Source organism: Grampus griseus, assembly GCF_964374135.1.
Source record: "Grampus griseus genome assembly, chromosome: Y".
Taxonomy (NCBI): domain Eukaryota; kingdom Metazoa; phylum Chordata; class Mammalia; order Artiodactyla; family Delphinidae; genus Grampus; species Grampus griseus.
This window is the reverse complement of record NC_139016.1, coordinates 1,373,893-1,398,154: the sequence shown is the minus strand read 5'-3', so window position 1 is coordinate 1,398,154 and position 24,262 is coordinate 1,373,893. Positions and strand designations below refer to the sequence as shown.

The following is a 24,262-nucleotide window of genomic DNA, read 5'->3' as shown; positions in this document are numbered from 1 at the left end:
AAGCAAATATTATGACAAATGGGAACATTTTCATCGTGCCCCTTAAAAAGAACCTGGCAGATCCTTGTCAAAGAAGGACGACTTTGAAATTAATTTCTGAAAAGATAACTAGGACTTTTTCTGTTTTCTTAAATGAGAGAACACTTTTTTAAGTGCACTGCAGGGTGTTGGCTGTTTGGATCGGAGAACAAGGAAGGGGTAAGGCAATCCCACTTTTTTTTAAAAACTTTTGGCCCACTTGTTGGTCTGGAGCGAGATGCCGTCTTCATCTTCTAGGTGTTTTGCTGTATGAATACTTGAAAAGGTAATTCAGGACAGAGGGCGATCAGTGCCTCACAGGCAAGAAATGCAGAAACGTGAGAGATCCTGGTGGAATTTTGTCCCAGCGCAAGGAATCTGCCCATTTGCTCAGCCAGCCTCACTGAGGATGGTGTGTGTATCTGTGCTGTGCTGCTGTCTTGAGCATGCATGGTCCTAGCTGCTTAGTTTCTCAGTCAAAGATGTCAATTTACCTCCCCCAGCCCCCGCGGAGTGCAGACCTCCCCTTGATTTTATGACCTTCTGAGGGCCCATCGTTCATGGCTGACGGGTAGACGCCGGAAGATCATTGTGTTGGCGTTCTCAGTTATTCTGGGGTCTCAAGGTAAAGCTTGCTTCTAGGCAGGCCATGGAGTTATTTGAATGTCCTGATATATATTTTTTTGCTATTTCAAATATTTATAAATCTGGGCCTTCCCTGGCAGTCCAGTGGTTAAGACTCTGTGCTCCCAATGTGGGGGGCCTGGGTTCGATCCCTGGTCGGGGAACTAAGATCCTGCCTGCTGCGTGGCCAAAAAAAAAAAAAAAAAAATCATAAATCTAACAAAATCGTCTGTATCCTATGTTTTTTCAGGTGTCTGTGACAGCACTAAAAAGGTTCAGGTGAGCTCACGATCTCACTGACGTGTTGTCTTATGGCTGCATTCATCTCCCAGGAAGCTAAAGCAGGGCGAGTGTTAGTCAGGATGCCTCGAGGACAGGACTCCACTCTCAGCATCGCACAAAAGCACACATCTCAGCCCGGGGTTCCGTGTTCTGTGTGGCACAGTGTGGGATGCACGATGCATCAGTTACGGCAGAATCTACGTTAGCACCACTGCTTTGGCTGGACTTTGCTGTCACCTGTGGGCATGTCTCTGTCAAGTTAGGCAAGAGGAAACTCTCTCTCTCTCTTTTTTTTAGCTTCAAATTCAGATGGGAATTCTATCTGTATCTTTTTTCTGCATGGATAACTCTCTCTCTCTCTCTCTCTCTCTCTCTCTCTCTCTCTCTCTCTCTCTCTCTCTCTCTCTCTCTTTCTCTCTCTTTTAATACGTAGCTTCAAATTCAGATGGGAATTCTATCTATCTTTTTCTGCATGGATAATTCCCTCTCTCTCTCTCTCTCTCTCTTTCTCTCTTTTAATACGTAGCTTCAAATTCAGATGGGAATTCTATCTGTATCTTTTTCTGCATGGATAACTCTCTCTCTCTCTCTCTCTCTTTTTCTTTTAATACGTAGCTTCAAATTCAGATGGAAATTCTATCTGTATCTTTTTCTGCATGGATAACTCTCTCTCTCTCTCTCTTTTAATACGTAGCTTCAAATTCAGATGGGAATTCTATCTGTATCTTTTTCTGCATGGATAGTACTCTCTATTTCTAACTACATGTAAGGAAAATTATTTCCAAAATCCAGCACTTACTTCAGTACCAAGGGCTTGTCATGGGGAGTGAAGGGGAAGTAAAAACGGCCATTACATATAAACAACAAAGGCGCTACTAAGGAAACACTGCAAGATACAATTACGAGGGCTAGTTGTGGATAGTATTTAAAAAAAAAAAAACTACTATACAGCTTTTAGGAATTTAAATCCATACCATCCTATAATATTTGTTCCAGATATCAGTAAGTGGAACTAACTCTTGAAGTTCATTTACAAAAGGGACCTAAGCAGAAATACAAGATTAGGACATTAAGTTTGCATTTCACAAAAGAAAAATCAGATGTAGGTAATTACATACTGGTAAAAATAAATACAAGCTTTTGAAATTCACGTTGCACCCTGGATCACTGTATCCAAAAAACACCCTAGAATCACACCTCAGCGATTTATAATCAGTCTAGATTTCCCTTTAAAAGTATCTCTGGAGATTCATTACTGTCCTGTTTTATTAAGACAAGTGGCTTGGTCAAGAAAGTCCAGCTGTAATGGATGTTGGATTAGAATATATCATCACATATGGTAGGGTTTTCTACTTTTCATTCCTGCACAGAAACCACTTAGTAAATTAAGCTAAAGTTTGGGCAGCACAATCTGGTTTACTTTTAGTGCTGATCAATACTGGAAAATGGAATGACTGGCAGGAAAAGTCCTGAAAAGTACTCCTTGGAGCCAGACGTGTTTCACAATGAATATTTTTCCAGATTTTAGAAAGATTGTAGTTTACACTCTGCCCATTATTGGCTCTCCAGCTGGACTTTTAGTCGACAGGACATAATCGAACATCGTGCCAACATAGGGCAGGATTAGAACTGTGTAGTACTGTGTAGTTACTATATAAAAATAAGGCAATTGACTTCAAATTTATCTATAGTCAGAAAAACGAGATTTTTCCAGCTAGGAATGTGAAACAGTGCAGGTATTACTAATCTGTAAAGCTGCCTGGAGAAATCCTCAGTTTTTTCCAGAGAATGTAGTTTTGCAAGGTATGAGGGGGAGAAAAACAAGAGAGGCCACCCACTCTTATGTCCTTTCTTTGTTTTTTTTTTTTTTTAATTTAATTTGGCTGCCTCGGGTCTCAGTGTTGGCGTGTGGGCTCAGTAGTTGTGGCTCGCGGGCTCTAGGGCGCAGGCTTAGTAGTTGTGGCGCACGGGCTTAGTGGCCCCATGACATGTGGTGTCTTCCTGGACCAGGGCTCGAACCCGTATCCCCAGCATTGGCAGGCGGATTCTTAACCACTGGACCGCCAGGGAAGTCCCTGTTACATACTTTCTAGTCCAAAACAAAACTGTTTCTTGAAGAGCAAAGGGAAAAAAATGAAAGACTTGCAGAAGACGATCGTGTGCGTAAACAAAAAAAAATCCACTGTCGGGCAGAACTGCAGACATCTGGAGAAAAACAAAGCACGTTTTTGTCTCTTGATGTTGCTTGTTCTTCGGGAAGGTTTAACAGCCTCGATGAACAGGTTCTCCCAAACGTTAATGTGTCCTTCACGCCCTTGGAAGGGAAATGATGCAGAAAATCGCTGTGGCATCCTCAGGGAAATGATCGTCATTATTGTGCACGTGCTGAGACTTCCGTCGCGATCGGAGTTTCAGGCTCGGCTGACGGAGGTGGGGCGAGGCGTGTGCTCGGGACCGGGAGTGCGGTGATTTCCGAGTGGGACGGATAAAACTGCGACGTTTCCGTCTGTCCCTCCATGACATGCATACCAGCTGAAGAGACAGTAACTGTGGCGAGCGAATACCAATCCCAGGGCACCTCCTTCAAGGAATAGTCTTGAGACACGACCAAAAAAGATGACGGGCCAGTATCTTTGATGAATGTAGATGCAACAATTGTCAACAAAACCTAGCAAACTGAATCCAGCCGTACATCAAAAAGATCAGGCGCCACGGCCATGCTGGGTTCATCCCAGGGTCACGAGGATGGTTCAACATATGCAAATCAATCCGTGTGATACACCACATCAACGAAAGAAGAGACAAAAAACACATCCTCTCAAAAGAAATACTCTTTTTTTTTTTACTAGTTTATTTGATAAAACAAAGAGAATGAGTGAAAAAACACTGGCACCAATTACCGTCACTAAAATGTGAGCAAATAAAAAGAATTCTTCTATATTAAAAAGAATCTAAACCCGGGGTTTTTCTGTTCCCAGTAGAAAGACAATAATGACACCTGTCCCTCTGCTCTCTCCTTTTCTTCTTTCCTCCCTCCATCCTTCACTTCCTTCCTTTTTTTGTCTGAAAAGAAATATTCTTTAAAATAGAATGGAACAACAACATTGTAAATCAACTGTACCCCAATAAAATAAAATAAAATGGAATGGAACCGTGGGTACCACATACTGGGGTTGCCTGCGTGTCCGTGGAGACGGGGTGTAGCCAAAACGAAAACTAAACAAAAACTCCCTGTTCTTAGATAATGTAGAGACATGAAAACCTATTACTGCAATGATTCCCTACTCCAGTTTTCACGAGATAAGCCCGAGAACTTTCTACACGTGCGACTGTAGTGACCCGGACATCCTGCTGATGCGGTGAATTCTGTAGCTTCCCTCGGCGCCCAAGGAAGTTTACAGATGCTGAGGGAGTTAGAGTGTTTCATTATCCGCCCCGTCTCTGAAAACCTGAGCATCATAGGGCACGTCAAGTCATGGAAGGGGTTCCCGGAGTCTGGAGTTTTTTCAGAGGAGCTCATTGAAGGAAAAGGAGGTGGGCAGAACGACGAGATGAAATGTGAGTGTGTGTTCATGGGAAGCTGGGTCTGGGGTCCAGACAGTGTTCTGTAGGGGACCGGGGGTGGAATGGCATTGAGTAGTCAGGTCATTGCTTGGGGATGGAGTGGGGCCGCCATATGCATTGAGCACTACCCAGTCATTGCTTGGGGATGGAGTGGGGTCGCCATATGCATTGAGCACTACCAGCTCATTGCTTGGGGATGGAGTGGGGCCGCCATATGCATTGAGCACTACCAGCTCATTGCTTGGGGATGGAGTGGGGCCGCCATATGCATTGAGCACTACCCAGTCATTGCTTGGGGATGGAGTGGGGCCGCCATATGCATTGAGCACTACCAGCTCATTGCTTGGGGATGGAGTGGGGCCGCCATATGCATTGAGCACTACCCAGTCATTGCTTGGGGATGGAGTGGGGTCGCCATATGCATTGAGCACTACCCAGTCATTGCTTGGGGATGGAGTGGGGCCGCCATATGCATTGAGCACTACCAGCTCATTGCTTGGGGATGGAGTGGGGCCGCCATATGCATTGAGCACTACCAGCTCATTGCTTGGGGATGGAGTGGGGCCGCCATATGCATTGAGCACTACCCAGTCATTGCTTGGGGATGGAGTGGGGCCGCCATATGCATTGAGCACTACCAGCTCATTGCTTGGGGATGGAGTGAGGCCACCATATGCATTGAGCACTACCCAGTCATTGAAGGGCAATGGGATGGAGCCGTCCTATGCACTGAGCAGGCTTGGGTAGTACGGGTCCTGGCACACATTCATAGCGGGGAGGTGAAGGTGGACCTTTTAGGGTCTTCTCATTCCTATTTATAACAAAATTAGGTGAGTGGGAGGACGAGGAAACAAACAGTCAGCCCATAGGGAGAGTTCAGGGAATGCTCTTACGCCTGTGGTCATAACTTCCAATGCAACCAATAATTCACATTTTAAGTAGTTTGGAGATCTCATGATTCAATCTTATTTCAACAAGAGAGTTTCTACTCGGGCCGTTCAGCATTAGGGAACGTGTATGTTGCATGTGTGAGTTGATGGTAATAAATGGTGACCACACAATGGCGACTGTAGTGCATGTTGATTTTGATACTTACCTGTGTTATTATCTTTGAAAGTTATTATAACATATTGGCTGTATTCCCCGTATTATACACTGTATCCTTGGAGCTTACTTTATACCTAATAATTGGTACCTCTTACTCCCTGTGGGTACAAACCTCCTTTAGGTCGTTGTTCACGTAACTTTCCCTTTGCACTGACTTCCCCCGGAGCAAAGAGCAAAAGTGACAGGGAGGTCCTCCCGATGGAGATCTACTGATGGAACTGGGTAGAGGGGACCCCAAATAAAGGAGCACTGCTTTGCATTATGCGAAGGTGGCCTCAAGATTCCTGCCTCCCTACAAGGTGTGCATGCCTTATGTAATCCCCTCCCCTTCTCTGTAGGTGGGGCCCAGGGATGATGGGGGTGTCACTCCCATGGTTAGATTATGCTATATGACAGAAGCGAAGGGACTTTGGAGATATAATTAAGGTCCAAAATCAGTTGACATTGAGTTAATCAAAAGGGAGACCATTGGGTGGGCCTAGCCTAAACAGGTGACCCTGTGAGAGAGACTTGAAACAGAAGCAGAAATTTTTATGCTGGCTTAGAAAATGCTGACAGCCGTGTTTTGGGAGGGCCATGCAGCATGGAGCTGAGTGACCCCTTGAAGCTGAGAGCCCCCTTTGCCCGACAGCCAGAAAGAAAACGGGACCTCAGCCCTACAACTGCATGGAACTGAATTTCACCTACAACCCGAGTGAGGCTGGAATAGGATCCCCAGCCACAGAGGGTGACCCCAGCCCTGTTGACACCATGGTTTCAGCTTTGTGAGACCCAGAGCAGAGGACCCTGCTCACCCCGACTCAGACTTCTGACATAAAGAGCTGGCAGATGGTAAATGGGTGGTGTTTCCGTCCAGGGAGTTTGGGACAATTTGTTACACAGTGTAGCTAGCTGATACCCATGGCTCCCTCTTCAAGCCCTCAATCCAGGGCAGAGTGAGGAGAGCCCTGCAGGCAGATGGGCGCCTTTACTCCCTGGATTCAACTTGTTAAAGCTGGTGTCTACACCCAAGTAAAGTAACCACACGACCTTCTCACCAGGGACTAAGAAGGGGGATCCTGAGAGCAACAAAGGAAGTTGGACATCTTGGTACATTTGTTTGTGTTCTCCTGGTAGGAAGCCTTTTCATCTCAATAAAAGCTGCTTATGAAGAACTTTTTCCACCCTGAACCCCACATGACTGGTGTTGTCCTGCCTCCTAGTGGACAGAAAATTTCACAAGTTAGAGTGCTGGTCGCGTGGGCGGGAAGAGGGTGTATATTGGAGTTGGATTTTTCCCCTTTTTTCCATTTCTGGCCACCAAACATTACTCTTGGAGGATTTGAATTTCTTTTTCCTTTTGCTGTGACTGAGGTCATTCACTGATGGATTGACTGATTAGTTGATCTTAGGTTGTACACTGCGGTGTTTTGTCTTTTTATGAAGATGTCCCGTGTGAACATTTAATGTGCGTGTACATTTTGAAATGATGACCAGAACCAGTGCTGTATTATATACTTGTAATTTTACGAGGTCAGGAGATCCTTAGCGTTCCCATCACACACACAACATACCCATCACCATACATGCTTACCATTTTGTTGTGTGTGTGTGATGAGAACATTGAAGATCTACTGTCTTAGCAAATTTTGAGTATATAATATGGTACTGTTAACCATAGTCACCATGATGTACGTTAGACCCCAGAACTTTTTCTTCGTATAACTGGAAATTTGTACCCTTTGAGCAGTATCTTCCTATTTTCCCCAAACCCCAACCTCTGGTAACCACCGTTCTACTCTCTGCTTTTTTAAAAAAATATTTTAATTTTATCGGAGTATAGTTGATTTAAAATGTCCTGTTAGTTTCAGGTGTACAGCAAAGTGATTCAGTTATACATATGCATATATTCATTCTTGTTTTAGATTCTTTTCTCATAAAGGTTATCACAGGCTATTGGGTAGCGTTCCCCGTGCTACACAGCAGGTCCTTGTTGGGTATCTATTTTATATATAGTCCTGTGTGTGTGTGTTCATCCCGAACTTCTACTTCACCCCCCTCCCCCTGCCCGCCATGATTCCCCTTTGGTGACTATAAGTTTGTTTTCGATATCTATAAGTCTGCTTCTGTTGTGTAAATAAGTTCATTTGTATCTTTTCTGTAAAGTAGATTCCACACATAAGTGATGTCATATGGTGTTTATCTTTCTCTGTCTGGCTTACATCACTTAGTGTGACGTAACCTCTGGGTCCATCCATGTTGCTGCAAATGGCATGATTGCATTCCTTTTTATGGCTGAGTAATATTCCAGTGTATATATGGACCACATCTTCTTTATCCATCCATCTGTCGATGGACACTTAGGTTGCTTCCATGTCTTTGCTGTCGTGCATAGTGCTGCTGTGAACATAGGGGTGCATGTATCTTTTGAATTACGGTTTTCTCCGGGTATGTGCCCAGGAATGGGATTGCTGGGTCCTAGGGTAGCTCTATTTTTAGTTTTTTAAGGAACCTCCATACTGATCTCCATAGTAGCTGCACCAATTTACACTCCCACCAACAGTGTGGGAGGGTTCCACACCTTCTCCAGCATTTGTTGTTTGTTATCTTTTTGATAGTAGCCATTCCAGCAGGTGATGAGGTGATATCTCATTGCAATTAAATTTGCATTTACCCTGTGATGAGTTACGAAGCGCTGTAGTTGGCTGTGAGGCATGCTCACGTCATCTTCGTGTTATAATCCATGAACAGTGGGTAACACACTCATGCTAAACCTACACTAGTTAGGGGCCTGTGATCATGTGGGCTGGGTGGAAGTTACTTTTAGGCCAGCTCTGTGGGTGGATAAACTAAATAAGATCCCCAGAAGGACCCTTTACCTCCTGGGAGTACGAATTGCTTTTAAAACTCTTCAGAAGCTCCTGTTTCCAAGTAAGATGCCGATGGCCTTCTAACCACCTGGCTTACCAGTCAGTTGGAGGTCATTCTTTTGTCTTTAATTGTAAAGTGCTTTGGGGTGTCTGTTACTTGTCTTGGGGTCGATGGAGACTGTTCTCACTTTAATTTCATTTTCCAAATATACTTGGCAACCATAAACATTTGAATAATCTGTAACCTGAAAATTTCACAAACTTCAACGCCTTTTACTAAAGCTTTTTACCAGTGTTGTTGTTGACTCTTTTTTGGTGGTGGCAGTGGTTTTATACTTGAGATTCTGGGGTTGAATGTACCGTCTTCCTGTGATGGTTCAGTGGTGGTGGTTTGCTGTCTCCCAAGGAGAGAGAGAAAAGTGAGTGAGGAGACTTAAAGAAATGAGCTTCCCTGGAGGTGGATGTGTGTGTCCTAAAAATGTCTGTCTGTAGGGAGGACCAGGGCTTTGCTTGATAAGGGTGAGTTTGAGGCTCAGGTGGGCACAGGGGGAACAAAAAATTGCAGCTGGTGATTGTAAGACAGCATTGGATCTCCAAGATATCTTTGTGATGTGGACAAAAAAATGTCACCAGCCTTTTCATTAAACAAAGGATATTGCAGCTGTCAAGCCCTCAGCCACTGCAGCTGCCCCAGTGCTTTGCCTTGAGGGGATTCAGGATGGAGAAAACCAGGATCCTGGCTGCCCCAGTGTTTTGCCCTGAGGGGATTCAGGATGGCGTGAAACAGGATCCTGGCCCCAGAGAGTTAAGGTGCATATCAGAGGAATGATTTCAATGAGCTCAGACTCCTGCATCTTCCCATATATAGAAAAGTGCCAGATTCATTAACTTGAGATGTCTGGTTTCTTTAATAATCTCTTGATGTTTGAACTACCTGGTCTTTGCTGCAAAACCCCCTATATACCCTGGCTGCTTCCTGACCTCTTTGGAACAGTCCCCTCGAGCTACCCGAGAGGCTGTATCCCGGGCTTAAGTCGTCAGCAAGTCCACCAAATAAAACATAATTCTCAACTTTTAGGTTGTGCATTTTTTTTCAGTTGACAGTTTAGAAAAAGGGAATATGGACGGAGCAGAAATACTTCAACTAGGAGAGCATTAGGCTTAAGAAAAAGGGGATTTTGAACTATGAACCATGAGAACAGGTGACGCTGGGGCAGTGGATGTGCACAGACAGGCATCAAGGGACCAAGGCAGGTGGGTGAGACCGCTCAGGTGCACCTACCTGGCTGTGCCCACTGACCTCACCTGCAGGGACAGGCAGCTGTCACACAGAGCAACCAAGTGGCTGGGGCCTCACGGCTTCCCTCAGATGCTGGCCGTACAGGCTGGCTGTCTACGATCTGATCCTTTTAGGAGTACAAACACACCTGGGAGGTATCGTGGGTTTCGTTCCAGACCACCACGATAGATCGAATATCACAATAATACGGCAAGTCACGAATTGTTTGGTTCCCCGGTGCATCTAAAAGTTATGTTCATACTAGACCATGGTTCGTTAAGTCTTATTATGTCTTGGGAATTCCCTGGCGGTCCAGTGGTTAGGATTCGTAGCTTTCACTGCTGGGGTCCTGGGTTCAATCCCTGGTCAGGGAACTAAGATCCCACAATCTGCATGGCATGGCCAAAAATAAAAATTAAAATTAAAAAAAATTTTTAAATTAAAAAAAATTGCACGTGGATTAAAAGTAATTCACGTGTAACTTAAAAAAGTCTTTCTTTTTTTTACAATTTTTATTGGAGTTTAGTTGATTTACAATGTATTAGTTTCAGGTGTACAGCAAAGTGATTCAGTTACACATATACAGGTATCCACTCTTTTTTAGTTTTTTTTTTCCCCATACAGGCCATTACAGAATATTGAGTAGTTTCCTGTGCTACACAGTAGGTCCTTACTGTGTCTAAAAAAACAACGCACGTACCTTTATTTAAAAATAACTTTACTGTCAAAAGTTGCTTCCCTTCCCTTGTGAGCCTTCCCCGAGCCATATCCTGTTACAGTAGTAACGGGAAGGTTCCCTGATCACAGGTCAGCATCGCAAACAGAATCCTAGCGAAAATGTTTGAAATACGGCGAGATGGACCAAAATGTGACCCAGAGACACAAACTGAGCAATTGCTTTTGGAAAAATGTCCCCGACAGACTTGCCCGACACGGGGCTGCCCCAAACCTTCCATTTGTAAAGACAAACAAACAAAAACAAAACCCCAAAAAACCCACAGCATCTGCAAAGCACGATCCACTGAGATGCCGTACCACGAGGTCTGCCCGCACTGGTCAAAGAGAAAAAGCAAATCCACCTTGAGGTGATGTGGAGTCACAGCCCCCGAGAAAGCACGTCAGCCAGGCCCCGTGGTTCCGAATGCGGCTGCTTCCTGAGATGTTTCCTGAGATGCTGTCAGTGATGCCCAGTTGCTCCGGGAAGACCGCCCTTGCGGGCGGGCTTCCGGAAGAGAGGCTGCGAGGGGTTCATTCCGCATGCGTGTCCTGGTCCTGATGCAGAGTTGTCCTCAGGATGCTTTCTGGGTACAGCCTCCTTTTCCGGGAAAACGCACCCCTCTCAGGACATGTCCTGGGGAGACATCCCCCTGTTTAGGAGCCATGGAAGGGTGCTCGTCACCAGCAGAACCAGAGAGAAAATTGCCCATTGGTTTATTCACTTTTCTCACTGTGTGCCTGGGATGGCTCTCCCTCCCTCCCTCCCTCTCTCTCTCTCCCTCTCTCTCTCTCTCTCCCTCCCTCCCTCCCTCCCTCTCTCTCCCTCCCTCTCTCTCCTCCCTCTCCCTCCCTCCCTTCCTCCCTCCCTCTCTCTCCCTGCCTCTCTCTCTCCTCCCTCTCTCCCTCCCTCCCTCCCTCTCCCTCCCTCCCCCTCCCTCCCTCCCTCCCTCCCTCTCGCGCTCGCTCGCTCTCTCTCTCTCTCTCTCTCTCTCTCTCTCTCTCTCTCTCACGCACACACAGGATAATCTCCCTCCGTCCGTTTTCCCTATCTGGTTTTAGGGGCAGCTGGGTTCTGCTTCCTACCTAGAAAATAGCATCTCACGTCTCAGCAGACTTGAGTCCGTCTGTCTGTCTAGAACAGCCAAGAGGTGTGTATATGTCACGTTTATTTTTAAGGAACGAATTATTATTTTTCTGGTTGTCAGGCATTTGATCTATTTCTGGTGAATTTGTTTCTGCCCATAGCAACGATGCGCATACAAATGTTCTTATACACATCACCTGGTGGACAGGGGTGAGACATTTTCTAGGGTATATACGCCTAGGCGTGGAATTGCTCAGTCCAGTGCTACACGCATATTCAAAATGATTGTGTAACATTACATTCTTTTCCAAAGATCTGGACCAGTTTATATTCCAAAGAGCAACGTATACACGTACTGCTGTATTCTGCGTCCTCAGCAACCTTGATAACGCGAGGTCTGGCGTTTTTGCCACCTTGGTGGATGTGAAGGGACGTCTGCTGGTTTTCATCTGCATTTCCCACTTGCTGTTGAGATGGCGTGTCTTTTAGGGTGTGTATTTGGCATTCAGTTTTCTTCTCTTGGGGCGTGCCTGCTCGTGTCTCTTGTCCATTTTTTCATGAGGTTGTTTGTCCTTTTCATATCGCTTTATGGGTGCTCTTTCACCTCTGTCTTTTACATAGAGAGATACAGGGAAAGGTGGGAGGCAGACTGTGATAACCAAGCTCTTCTCCTGGGTGCCTCCTGGTCCTTTGGGGGCCCCTATTCCTCTGTCTGCAGTGAAGACAGGGCCAGGACTCCGGAAGCTGCATCCCTGCCTGGCATGGATGTAGCAGCGGCAGCTCCCCGAATTCGTCTGTGATGGACCCAGACAGCGTCTGCTGTTCCCTGTTGGGGGGGGGGCAGATTCTCCGGGACCCGCTGGCCCCGTGTACGGGGGCTGTGCTTGGTGTTGGGATATTTGAAAGCTGCCCTCGTGTTCACCTGAACCCCCTTCATCATAAACGGTGCCTCTCAGCCTTTCAGGGTCTTGGTGGCCCTAAAGTTACCCCTGTTAGGTTCCAAGGCGGGTAGTGGTTATGGTGAGATGCACAGAACCAATGCTAGGAGCCCTTTCACGGCAGAAATCATCTCTGAACAGGCAGCCTCTCCAAAAATCATCTTGTGTTTTTCTCGTACGTGCTTATGTTTATCCCAGTGGAAATGTTTTAATTTACATTTTTGTTCGTGAGTTTTTCCTTCTCTGAGTATTGATGTGAACTCCCCTCTCCTTCTGGTGCTACTTCTTTGCAGATTTTTGTATCAGAACAAGGCACACTTCATAAAAAGAATCAACTCAGGCTTTTCCCCCCGCCCACGTGTTCTAAATCAGTCAATAGAGGTGGGATTATCTATTTTTTGAAAGTCAGACAAAATTTGCTAAAATACCATGGACACTGTCCCTGCCTTTTCTGGATGTCATTCTTTCATTAATTTTTCTCTTTCTCCCATATTCTTTGCTCTGATCAGTGCTAATTTCCTTGATTAGGTCGTAACAATCAGCATTTTTCTCAGAAAAGCATTCATTTCCTTGAGATGTTCATATTTGACTTGTAAATCTAGCATATTATTAATATCGTTGGAAGCACACACCTATCATTTTAAAATCTTCTTCCTACGATGGACTCGTCCCTATTTGTAAATTTGCATTTTCAACCTTGTCAAATACATTATCCACAGTCTTCTCTGGATCTTTGTTTCTGTCTTTTTTTCTTTTTTCTTTCGGTCTGTCCATCTGTCAGATGCTCAAAGACATACACTCATTTCTCCCATAACCATTTTGGTTCTGTGCACTTCTCCCCGCATTCCCAAGGGTTCCTGAGACACAGGCTGCGATATTGTGTTATTCTGAGAACATGGCACGTGACTATCGTGACTTTAGATTGACTGGGCGTTGGACCCACAGATGACGGTCCACGTTGCCCCATTGATACTTTAGTCCTGAATCCTCCCCACCTTATGTCAGTAGGGCCAGCCCTGCTTCATTTCTCCTTGTTTGCCTGATACTTTTCAGTCTTTTAATTTTCAATCCCTGCTTTAAAAAGTTCTATAATGAAATATCCAGGAGAACGCTGAGTGTGGTCTTCCCATACGAGGCTACCATCTTGGTTTTGCATCCTAACCAGCCTCCTTGGGGTTCACACTTACTCTTCCCAACTGCACCCCTACCTGCTTCCTGGGTTTCCTGCTTTGCTACCCGGACAACTGGTATACCTCCTATGTTCCAGTCCTCTGCATGGCAGACGTTCCGTTTCTTATTTCCTACGGGTATCTTGACCCTTCTCAAAACATCGCAACCTTCATTTCTCTCATTATCCAGATAGAAGTGAAGGTGTTCGTGATGGCATCCCAGGTACAATGAAAGATGTCACTTGTGTCTCCTTCTCCCTGCCAGGAGCCCTGCTGTGTCAGTTACCCCGTCCCCTCTCACCGTATGCGCTGTTGGGGGGATGCAGCCCCTACTTGGGTTTTAGGTGAGCCCCTAGCGTGCATGAGTCCCCATATCCTGTCAGTGATCAATCCTGGTGCTTTGGCTCGACGGGGGGCAGACCTCACAGTTTGCAACTTGTCTTGGGCGTTTCTTTTCTCAGGGATGGAGCGCTTAAAGCCTCCTGGTCTGCAGGGGACAGTCTGGTCCTCTCAGCGGTAGGGCTTGATTGGAGCGCTCATATTCCCTGTGCAGCGTCACCCCATCATCCTGCCAGTGATGCTGCTGGAGAGGTGAGGGGTGGGGGGCAGCTCCTCAAAGGATGTAGAAAGTGGGCGCTAATGACAAGAATGGGCAGAGAAGGAGCAAAACCCAGTAGCTCCTTCACAAAGCAGCGCTCTAAGCCTGGAACATCAGTCCTCATGTTTCTGGTCATTTCTGACCCTTTTCCCCCAAGGAGCAGGGAAAATTCATCTTCTGACATTTCAAAGATCCAGTTACAGTGCTCTGTTTCCGGAAGCTGAGTGTGTGGGTCCACCCAGCCTTTTACCATGGGTTCGAGTACTAGCAGTAGTGGGAGTTTTCCTCTTTTTTTTTTTTCCACATTCCTGGGAGCGTTTCAGGTGAAAGTTAGAACAGTGGGTCAGGAATGCCTGTCCAGGTGGCACCGTGTTCTAGAGCAGAACTTTCACACGCCCTGTGGCAAAGCTCCCTTGTCCCCAGTCTGTCACAGCCTGATGCCATTGGAGACAGAATAGAAAGGAATTACGAGAAAAAATACATGTAAGAGACATGCAAAACGGTAGTGCCCAGTGTTGCTTTTTTTTTTTAATTACTGGATTCAGCAAACATAAAATGACTGTTGATTTTTTTTTTTAAATTTCTAAACGCATCCTCGATTTCTGAACGTGTCCTCTGGCAGCCTAGTAGCCAACAGATCACAGGATGGTGCCCGTCCGTAGGCCACGTTGAGTAACTCTGATCCAGGAGCACGCCCACCCCGACTCCCACTATAAATTTTTAGGGAAAATACTTTAATAAATATATACACTCGCTTGTCCTCAGTGGCTGTGTGACTTGGCCCACAGAGGTTCCATTCTCTGTGCTCAAGATTATCTTAAAATGTCTCTTCTGAGCGAACACTAACATGTGTTGCAAAATATGTACCTTCCCAAGCTAGTACTTTGGCTGGATCTCAGGTGTAATTATATTTAAAACTTCCTACAGAAACCACAAACCAGCAAAATCCTGCAGGCATGTCTCCCCCCTGAGATGTGTGGCACAGTAGGTGCTGGTCCTTAGGATATGGAAACCGTACTCCCCTCTGTTCCTGGGTCCTGGGACCACAGATATCCCTGTGAGCCTCTTACCAAGAGCTGGGCCTGGGGAGACCCAACGCGATCCTTCAGCAGAGCCAGCTGCGACAGTGCAAGGACAGCAGTGCTGCAGAATGACCCAGAAAACTGCCTTCCACTCAGAAGGGTTGTCTGGCCTAAGTTCCCCTCTGGACCGCAGGATCGTCTTCTGAGCTCACGTGGTTGTTGGATGAACTCAGTCCCTGAAGGTTGTAGGTCTGAGGTTCTGACTGTCCTGCTGGCTCTTGAGTGGGAGCTGTTCTCAGCTCCCAGGAGCTGCCCTGAGGGTCTTGCCCCATGGCCCTCTCCCAACGAGGCAACTTATTTCTTGCAGAACAGCAAGGGAATCTCTCTTCCTCTAGTTTGCTTGCAAGAGGGAATATTATGTAATGAAATACAGTCATAGGGGTGACATCCCAGGATCTTTGCCGTATAAGAGGACACAGTCCCACCCACACTCAAAAAGAGGGCATCGTCAAGGACGTAACTCACAGAGGGTCTTCTTAGCGTATGTTGGACCTTCCTCTTTCCTCTAATCCGGTGTTACTTCCCAGGAGGGATAGAAGTTAACCTCTTTAGAAATCGTCTTAGCATCTGTGGTAAATTGGAGGGTGACCACGCGTTTTTGTCTTTCTCCAGTGGAATTTCTGTATTGTGACCTGGCGTCCATGAGGTCCATTCAGCAGTTCGTCCAGAGGTTCAAGATGAAGAAAATCCCACTGCATGTACTGGTCAATAACGGTGAGTTCTGGTGAAATCCAGAGGTTAATTCAGACACAGACACGCGTTCTAGCGGTCCCTTGGGAAAGCGGGATTCCCAAGGACATATATGTTGCAATTATTGCCCCTGTTTGGTTCCACTGATGCGTTTGGCTTTCGTCCTCAGAATAATCAATTTTAGGACGTTGCTTTGAAATGATGTAAAGTGGGATGATGTGTCCCGTGGATTTGATAACTTGGACAGGTCCACTTGGGCTAAGATGTATGAGGGACATGCAAAGGGCTGGATGTTGTCACAAGGGTTATGTTATTAAAGCCTCAGCGTGTTTCCATGACAATCATTATCTGGGCTCCAGACCGTCACGCCCAACTGTCTCTTGATGTCATCCGTACAGCCAGCACTCTTCAAACGTACATGTGGAGTCCACATCTCCCCTCCCCCTGCCTTCCACCCGCCCCCGGACCGCAGACCACCCAGAGCCCTGTTGTCAGCCGCGCTGAGCTCTTAGGAGCGTTGGAAACACGTCTGCTTTCTCACTTTCCTGCCCTTTTCCCCGCCTCTTTCTCTCTTCCGCTGCTACAACTTGTTTCATAAAAGTTCGTCCAAACTCTCCACAGAGAAACACAGTGTTTAACATCTCCAAACAATAAATATAGAGAACGAAAACTATTGTAAGCCTCCTGGAAAACATTTTTGCTGGTAGAATTTAACACACTGCTTTCAGACGTGGAGAATCCAGTATATAAAGGAGGTAAATAGTTAAATTGATACAGTAGAGACTCCCCTGGCGGTCCAGTGATGAACGCTCTGTGCTCCCAATGCAGGGGGCACGGGTTCAATCCACGGTTGGGGAACTAAGATCCCGCCTGCCACACAGCGTGGCCAAAAATAATTAAATTAATTAATTAATACAGTAAAAGGAATAGACGTAAACAGTGAGTTACAGCCACTATACTTTTTTCCCAGATAGATAGAACATTTGTCAAATTATTTGTATTTTGGGTTTTTTTAATGTCTTTTATTCTGTCTCTAAGATTTTCTCTTTTCCAGTGTTTTTAAGCAATGTTATGGATGCATTTATCTATTTTGGTCGCGCCCCGTGGCTTGTGGGATCTTAGCTCTCCAACCAGGGATTGAACCCAGGGCCACGGCAGTGAAGGCACTGAGTCCTAACCACTGGACGGCCAGGGAAGTCCCAAATTATTCGTATTTTGGATGGCAGAGAAAACTAGGACCCTTGTGGTTATACGGAGCCCCCCGTGGATAATCCAGGGTCATTTTCGCATCTAAACATCCCTAAGCTAATCCCTTCTCCGAACTCCCTTTTGCTGGTGCCCCTTTTTCTGAGGGACCCAACGCGTAATGCCGGGGATGTGTGGACACATCTCAAGGCGAGGGAGCGTTGTTCCTCCTCCTGAGGCTGTGACACTGTCCATCTGATTCTGGCTCCCGAGATCTGCTTGTTGTCATTTCCTCACCTTTCTCTTTGTCTTGCGTATTCTATCTTTCTCCCGTAATACTAATGGGGTTGGCGGTCAGGGTCAGATAGAGATACTGCTGTTCAATTCACTTGTTTAATTAGAAATTCCCACTTAAGGGAAATGCATGGGATATAAACTGTGTCTCCAAAGCTACACGTATGCATCTGTGGCTTTTTTTTTTTTACATCTTTATTGGAGTATAATTGCTTTACAATGGTGTGATAGTTTCTGCTTTACAACAAAGTGAATCAGTTATACATATACATATGTTCCCATATCTCTTCCCTCTTGCATCTCCCTCCCTCCCACCCTCCCTATCCCACCCCTCCAGGCGGTCACAAAGCACCGAGCTGATCTCCCTGTGCTGTGCGGCTGCTTCCCACTAGCTATCTACCTTACGTTTGGTAGTGTATATATGTCCATGCCACTCTCTCGCTTTGTCACAGCTCACCCCTCCCCCTCCCCGTATCCTCAAGTCCATTCTCTAGTAGGTCTGTGTCTTTATTCCTGATGTGTGGGTACCTATGAAACACCTACAACTAATACCATTTCCCTCTCCTTAGCCCGGGAAAGGACTCTGCGTGTCGTTAATGCTGGCAGTTCTTCTGGGAAGGTTCAGAATGAATTTAATGTACGCTTGGTTGATATCTTTCAAGTTCGCCAAAACGATTATGCCTTAGACCTCTTTGCAGAAATAAACGCTTTCCAAGGACATGGCCACCTGGGATCCTCAGCCCTGGGGTGGGGTTCCTTTCGTGGGCGTTTGTCTGTGTCGTCCTTGATTAGAAAGACAACATTATAGATTGCCACGTGTACAGGTGGGTTACACAGAGGGGCCGTGGAGACGTGTGGAGCCACACACCTTCTTTCCACATTACATTTAACACCCTCAGGAATCGGTAACGGCAGCGCGTGCCCCGTGTGCTGCCATCGTGCAGGATTCCTGAGGTTTTATAGACACAGGCACAACAGAACTGAATATCCACTGAGGGTCTTTTCTGCAGTTTCAGTACAGCCTTCCATCTGCCAGGAAGTAGGGAAAATGATGTATCCCAAATCTGATGCCTTTCTGAAACAGATCTCCGCTTTGGGTCAACAGAATTTTAGTGAGAAATATTTGCTGCAGTGGAGAGAGCTCTCTGGGGAGAATACCGTAGGCAAGACATCAATGTGTTCTCCATAATTCACCCTCACCCTTAAGTTGCTGGGGTTTTTTAAAAAATAAATTTATTCATTTTATTTTTGGCTGCGTCGGGTCTTCATTGTGGTGCACGGGCTTCTCATTGTGGCTTCTCTTGCTGCGGAGCACAGGCTCTAGGTGCGCAGGCTTCAGTAGTTGTGGTTCACGGGCTCTGGAGCACAGGCTCAGTAGTTGTGGTGCACGGGCTTAGTTGCTCCGCGACATGTGGGATCTTCCTGGACCAGGGCTCGAACCCGTGTCCCCTGCATTGGCAGGTGGACTCCCAACCACTGCGCCACCAGGGAAGCCCAATTTGTTGTTGTTTTTGTTGTTTTTTAAAGGGAAAGCACTTTAAGTAATTTTATTTAGTTTATATACAATGCTCTGTTGACTGTTTTGCTCTCTTTTTTTTACTTGAAGTGTAGTTAATTTACAATGTTGTGTTTCAGGTGTACAGCAAAGTGACTCAGTGATACACACACACACACACACACATATATGTGCTATTTCAGATTCTTTTCCATTATAGGTTATTACAAGATGGTGAATATAGTTCCCTGTGCTCTACAGTAGGTCCTTGTTGTTTATTTATTTTATATATAGTAGTGTTTATCTGTTAATCCCAAACTCCTAATTTATCCCTCCCCCCGACCCTTTTTCCTTTGGTAGCCATAAGTTTGTTCTCTGTCTGCGAGTCTGTTTCTGTTTTATAAATAACTTCATTTGTATAATTTTTTAGATTCCACATATAAGCGCTGTCATATGATATTTGTCTTTCTCTGTCTGACTTAGTTCACTTAGTGTGATAATCTCCAGGTCTATCCATGTTGCTGCAAATGGCATTATTTCATTCTTTTTTATGGCTGAGTAATATTCCATTATATATATATATGTATATATATATATATATATATGTACCACATCTTCTTTATCCATTCATCTGTCCATGGACATTTAGGTTGCTTCCATGTCTTGGCTACTGTAAATAGTGCTGCTATGAACATTGGGGTGCATGGATATTTTCACATTATGGTTTTCTCTGGATACATGTCCAGGAGTGGGATTGTTGGATCATATGGTAGCTCAATTTTAATTTTTTAAGGACCCTCCATACTGTTCTCCATAGTGGCTGCACCAGCTTCCGTTCTCACCAACAGTGCAGGAGTGTTCCCTTCTCTCCACACCGTCTCCAGCATTTATCTGTAGTGCCCTTGAGTTTTGAGATGACTCCAGTCATCCTACGATGGTCCCGTGTTCCTTTTCTCTGCAGATTTTAAACCCCGCATGCGTGGCTCTCAGGCAGATAACGTTCCTCTGGAAACCAGGACAGAGTTGCATTTGGACCTGGGAGGCTTGCCGCTGGACCCTCTTTTCACACCCTCTCTCTTCTTTCTGCAGAGAATCTGATCTGCACGTTGGCTGACCTTCAGCCCAGATTTAACTCCTTCATCCAGATCTTTCCTCTGAGCTCAGCACCTCTTGTTTTTGGTCAGTGCCCCAGAGGCACCTCAAGGCGACAGAACCGGTGTGGGATTCCTGAGCCCCTAAAGGACACTGGCTCTTGGGAAAATCCATTTCCTTACTGTTCCAGCTTTGTTGTCCAGATTCCTTAGCTCATGGCCCCTTCCTGCATCTTCGGAGCGAGCACCACAGCACCTTCACATAGCCCTCTCCCTCAAACCTCTGCTTCTGTCCTCACACCTCCTTCTCTGAGTCTGACCCCCTGCCTCCCTGCTGTAAAGGACTGTGAAATTACACTGGGCTCACCCAGGGTCAGCGCCCCAGGTCAAGGTCATTAATGTAATCATATCTGCAGACTCCCTTTTGCCAGGTCAGGTGGCATAGTCACAGGTTCCACAGATTAAAACAACATTTTGGGGAACATTGTTCTGCCCACCACACCCACCATCTCGGTGAATCATACGCAGGAACCATACGGTGATAAGAGCCCTTGACCTCATGCAAATCATTCTCTAGCCAAGGAGACAAACGTTAAACAAAGACTTATTCTGTGAAATGCCTGACCCTAGAAAATGCCTCTTACAGTGTGACACAGGGTCGTGTGAAGAGAAGACGGCATCATTAGGTGTGATTAAATTAAATGCCACGCGTGGAATTTCCCAGCCCGGACTCCTCCGAACGCCATTTCCCAGAGTCGGAGATGGGAGTCCAGTTCCTACAGGACGATTGGCCGAAATCACACGTGGTGTTTGCTCCTGTCGTGTGGTACCCTTTATCTTTCAAATTGTTGGCCGGGTTGGGCACATTCTTGCCTCTGGGGCGGTTTCTTCTGCAGACTTAGGACGGTGCTTCTCGGAACCCCGTCTGGGTCCCTGTAGGGAGGAGCCCGGTTCTTAGGACTTGGAAGTAACAGCCTCTGTGGGTTCAGACAGCAACTTTCAGGAACGATGTGCCCTGGGGCGGAGGTTATACTGGTGCCCATAATGGATGCCCAGTCCCCACGGTGCTGGGCAGGAAGGCTGTCGGGTCCCTCAAAAAGGGGATCCCTCCTTGGCAGAGCCTCTGTGTCTCTCAGAGATGCCACGGGACCACAGGAGTGTTGGCACCCCCTGGACTTAGGAAGGGGCATCCCCCTCTGGTACCCAGGATGGGTGGACGGCTCCAGGGATAAATGCCTCTCGGGCCAGGGGTTAGCCAGGAGGGTCCAGTCCAGACTGAGAATGGATTCATTACCAGCGCAGTGTGCCCGGGGCTCGGGGCAGACTTAGCTGATGTGGGGGAAGTGAAGGATTTTCTCATTCATCTCGTGGCTTGGTTTGTACACGAGGGTCTGTCTTTGCTGTGTTCAAACGACAGTTCTGAAGGGACCGATATTGGGGAGATTCTGAGTCAGCAGGTGCCAGTGGGCTTCCCAACTACAGGACTTCTCAGAGGGGAGCCCTGTCGATGGTACTGTTGGTGTCCAGGAGGGTCTGCAGAGTTTCTGAAAACCATATGCCTGGGACCCTCCTCTGGGATATTAACTACCGACCCCCCCCACCCCCCCGCCCCAAGGTGATGGGTTCAGAGGAGTTGGGTTAATAGGACAAACTCCTGTTCACCCATCAACTCTCATGGAAAACAGCCCCAGCTGTGTCCCACAGAGAAGACGTCCAAGGGCCACGTCTCGCTAGACTCCGTGCGTTGCATTTCTAAATTTTATTCCTGAAGAGAGCGATCAGGATTTTGCAAACGTTGGTGTTTCAGACGCGGAATATTTCTGCCCTCGCTAGCGTGACATAAATAGAACCAGACCGCCTCTCTCTGGCTGTGGGGAACTCAGGAGAGAAGCTGAGGATTTATCTAACCCAAGAATGATTGCGTCCTGCCAAGCTGGTCAGTATTTATCACTTGTTCACATCCATACGGATTTATCTCGTTTCCCATCCCTGTGCCAGAAGTCGGGTAGATTTGTCACCAGCCCTCAGGACTTCAGTTTTAGCCTTGGAGGAGTTGTCCCCATAACACACGTGGATATATTTCTCAAGATCAAGAATTACTAAAAATTATGTTTTTCCCTCCAAATCAATGTCCGTGGTAACCCTGAGAAATCACAAAGATGCTTGCCCGGCCAGGTACGTAGGAGCCCAGTTTTCGGTATAGTTCTTCATTCGTTCGTGAATTCGTATCCTAAGTCAGCATGGAGGACCAGGGACCAGGTACACTTAGAGCCAGTCTTCCCAGCAGTGGCCGCCATGGCCTTGGCACCGACAGGGGGGTCAAGAAAGCAGGGAGTCGGGGCCCAGTTCTCGGGGTAGGGGCGCAGATGCCCGAACCCTTTCCTTATTTATGTGCTCGGCGTTTCCTCCGAGAAAGAGGCGACGGATGTGTCTCTTGGGAGACTGGTGACGCACCGTGGGTGCCTTTATCCTTGGAGGGTTGGATGTGAATATGTGTGGACCACCGTCAGCGCCTTCTGTTTCTCTCCCGGGGTTTGTGTCTCCCTGAGGGAACCGTTTCCCGCTGTGTCGTGCTTTCCGGGGTGCTCCTCCTGCCTTTGGGAGCAGAAGACACTTGGACGCTCCTCTGCTGGTGGTGGAGCTCGCAGGGCTGTTGGGCGTGATTGACCCGGCTTCCATAAGTGCCACAGGAGTACAGGAGGCTGCCCATCCCGTGTCCCTGTTCAAGGGCCTCCTTCTTCCAAAGCCCTTGCTGAGCATCCAGGAAGTGGGTCCAAAGATGCAGTGGTTTTCTAATTACCCAAATGCATCCAGCATTTAATTCAGGAGCTCTTTTTTTTAAAATTTTTATTGGAGTACAGTTGATTTACAATGTTGTGTTAGTTTCATGTGTACAGCAAAGGGCATCAGTGATACACGTACGCACCCTTTTTTAGATTCTTTTCCCGTATAGGCCATTATAGAGTATTAAGTAGAGTTCCCTGTGCTCTACAGTAGGTCCTCGTTGGTTATGCGTTTTAAATATAGCAGTGTGTACGTGTCGATCCCAATCTCTCAATGCATCCCCCGCCTTCCCCCCTTGGTAACTATAAGTTTCTTCTCTACATCTGTGTGCCTGTATCTGCTTTGCACATAAGTTCATCTCTACTGTTTTTCTAGATTCCACATAGACGTGATATCATATGATGTTTGTCTTTCTCCGTCTGACTTACTTCACTCAGTATGATCATCTCTAGGTCCAGCCATCTTGCTGCAAATGGTGTTATGTCATTCTTTTTTTTTATGGCTCAGTAATATTCCATTGTATCTACGTACCACATCTTGTTTATCTGTTCCTCTCTTGAGGGACACTTAGGTGGCTTCCATGTCTTAGCTATTGTAAACAGCACTGCTGTGAACATTGGGGTGCGTGTGTCTTTTCGAACCAGAGTTTTGTCCAGATATATGCCCAGGAGTGTGATTGCTGGAGCTGGTAGCTCTGGTAGCTCTATTTTTAGTTTTCTGAGGAACCTCCATCCTGTTCTCCATAGGGGCTGCACCAACTGACATTCCCACCGACAGTGTAGGAGGCTCCCTTTTCTCCACGCCCTCTCCAGCGTCTATTATATATAGACTTTGTGATGATGGAGTAGTTTTATCCTCAGACTGTGAATGGGATGGGTTTTAGCCACTTTGCTGTATAAGAGGGTGACATGTCCTCTCGTCTTTGCAATTTCTTTGATTGTCCTCTGCTTTCACAGTGAGTCAATGATAAAATTGTCTCCTTTTCAGAAGGGTTTTCTGGGTGGGAGGGAGATTCTGTTTTTGATGCACCCTCCCCGAGAGGATGCACGCTCCTGCTGCCTTACTTTGATGTCTTTTTGGAAACAGTGCACACAGGAGCTCTTAACAGAGCTGGGCGTTTCCGATCCCCTGGCCCCAGGTGTCCTGGCTGTGCTTATAGCGGGTCCCCAGGGGGTATTTCTAGTGCGAATAGTTGCTAGTTGGGGAAACATCCTCAGTAAGCGGTGGCATCTCTGCCGTGGCCATGGGGCATGGGGCGCTCTGTCCTCTGTGGTGACAGGGAGATGACAGTATTGGAAACACAGTACGAGGGTGACCTTTGGACCTGTCCACATGATGCTCTAGCCAGTGTTTTCTCCATTGACTTAAGGATGATTTGGGACACACTCATGTGCTCTTTGAAGCTCGACATT

The 24,262-nt window shown here is 46.6% G+C and overlaps 1 protein-coding gene across 1 annotated transcript in view; it reads left to right on the top strand.

The window, feature by feature from the left end:
* The window catches only part of LOC309817722 (polyprenol dehydrogenase-like), a 191,386-nt gene that overhangs the window by 124,155 nt on the left and 42,969 nt on the right, over window positions 1-24,262 (top strand). Inside the window, exon 4 of the mRNA XM_082646991.1 lies at window positions 15,924-16,025. Within this exon, the coding sequence (XP_082503117.1) occupies window positions 15,924-16,025 (102 nt within the window). The remainder of the gene's footprint in view (window positions 1-15,923; window positions 16,026-24,262) is intronic.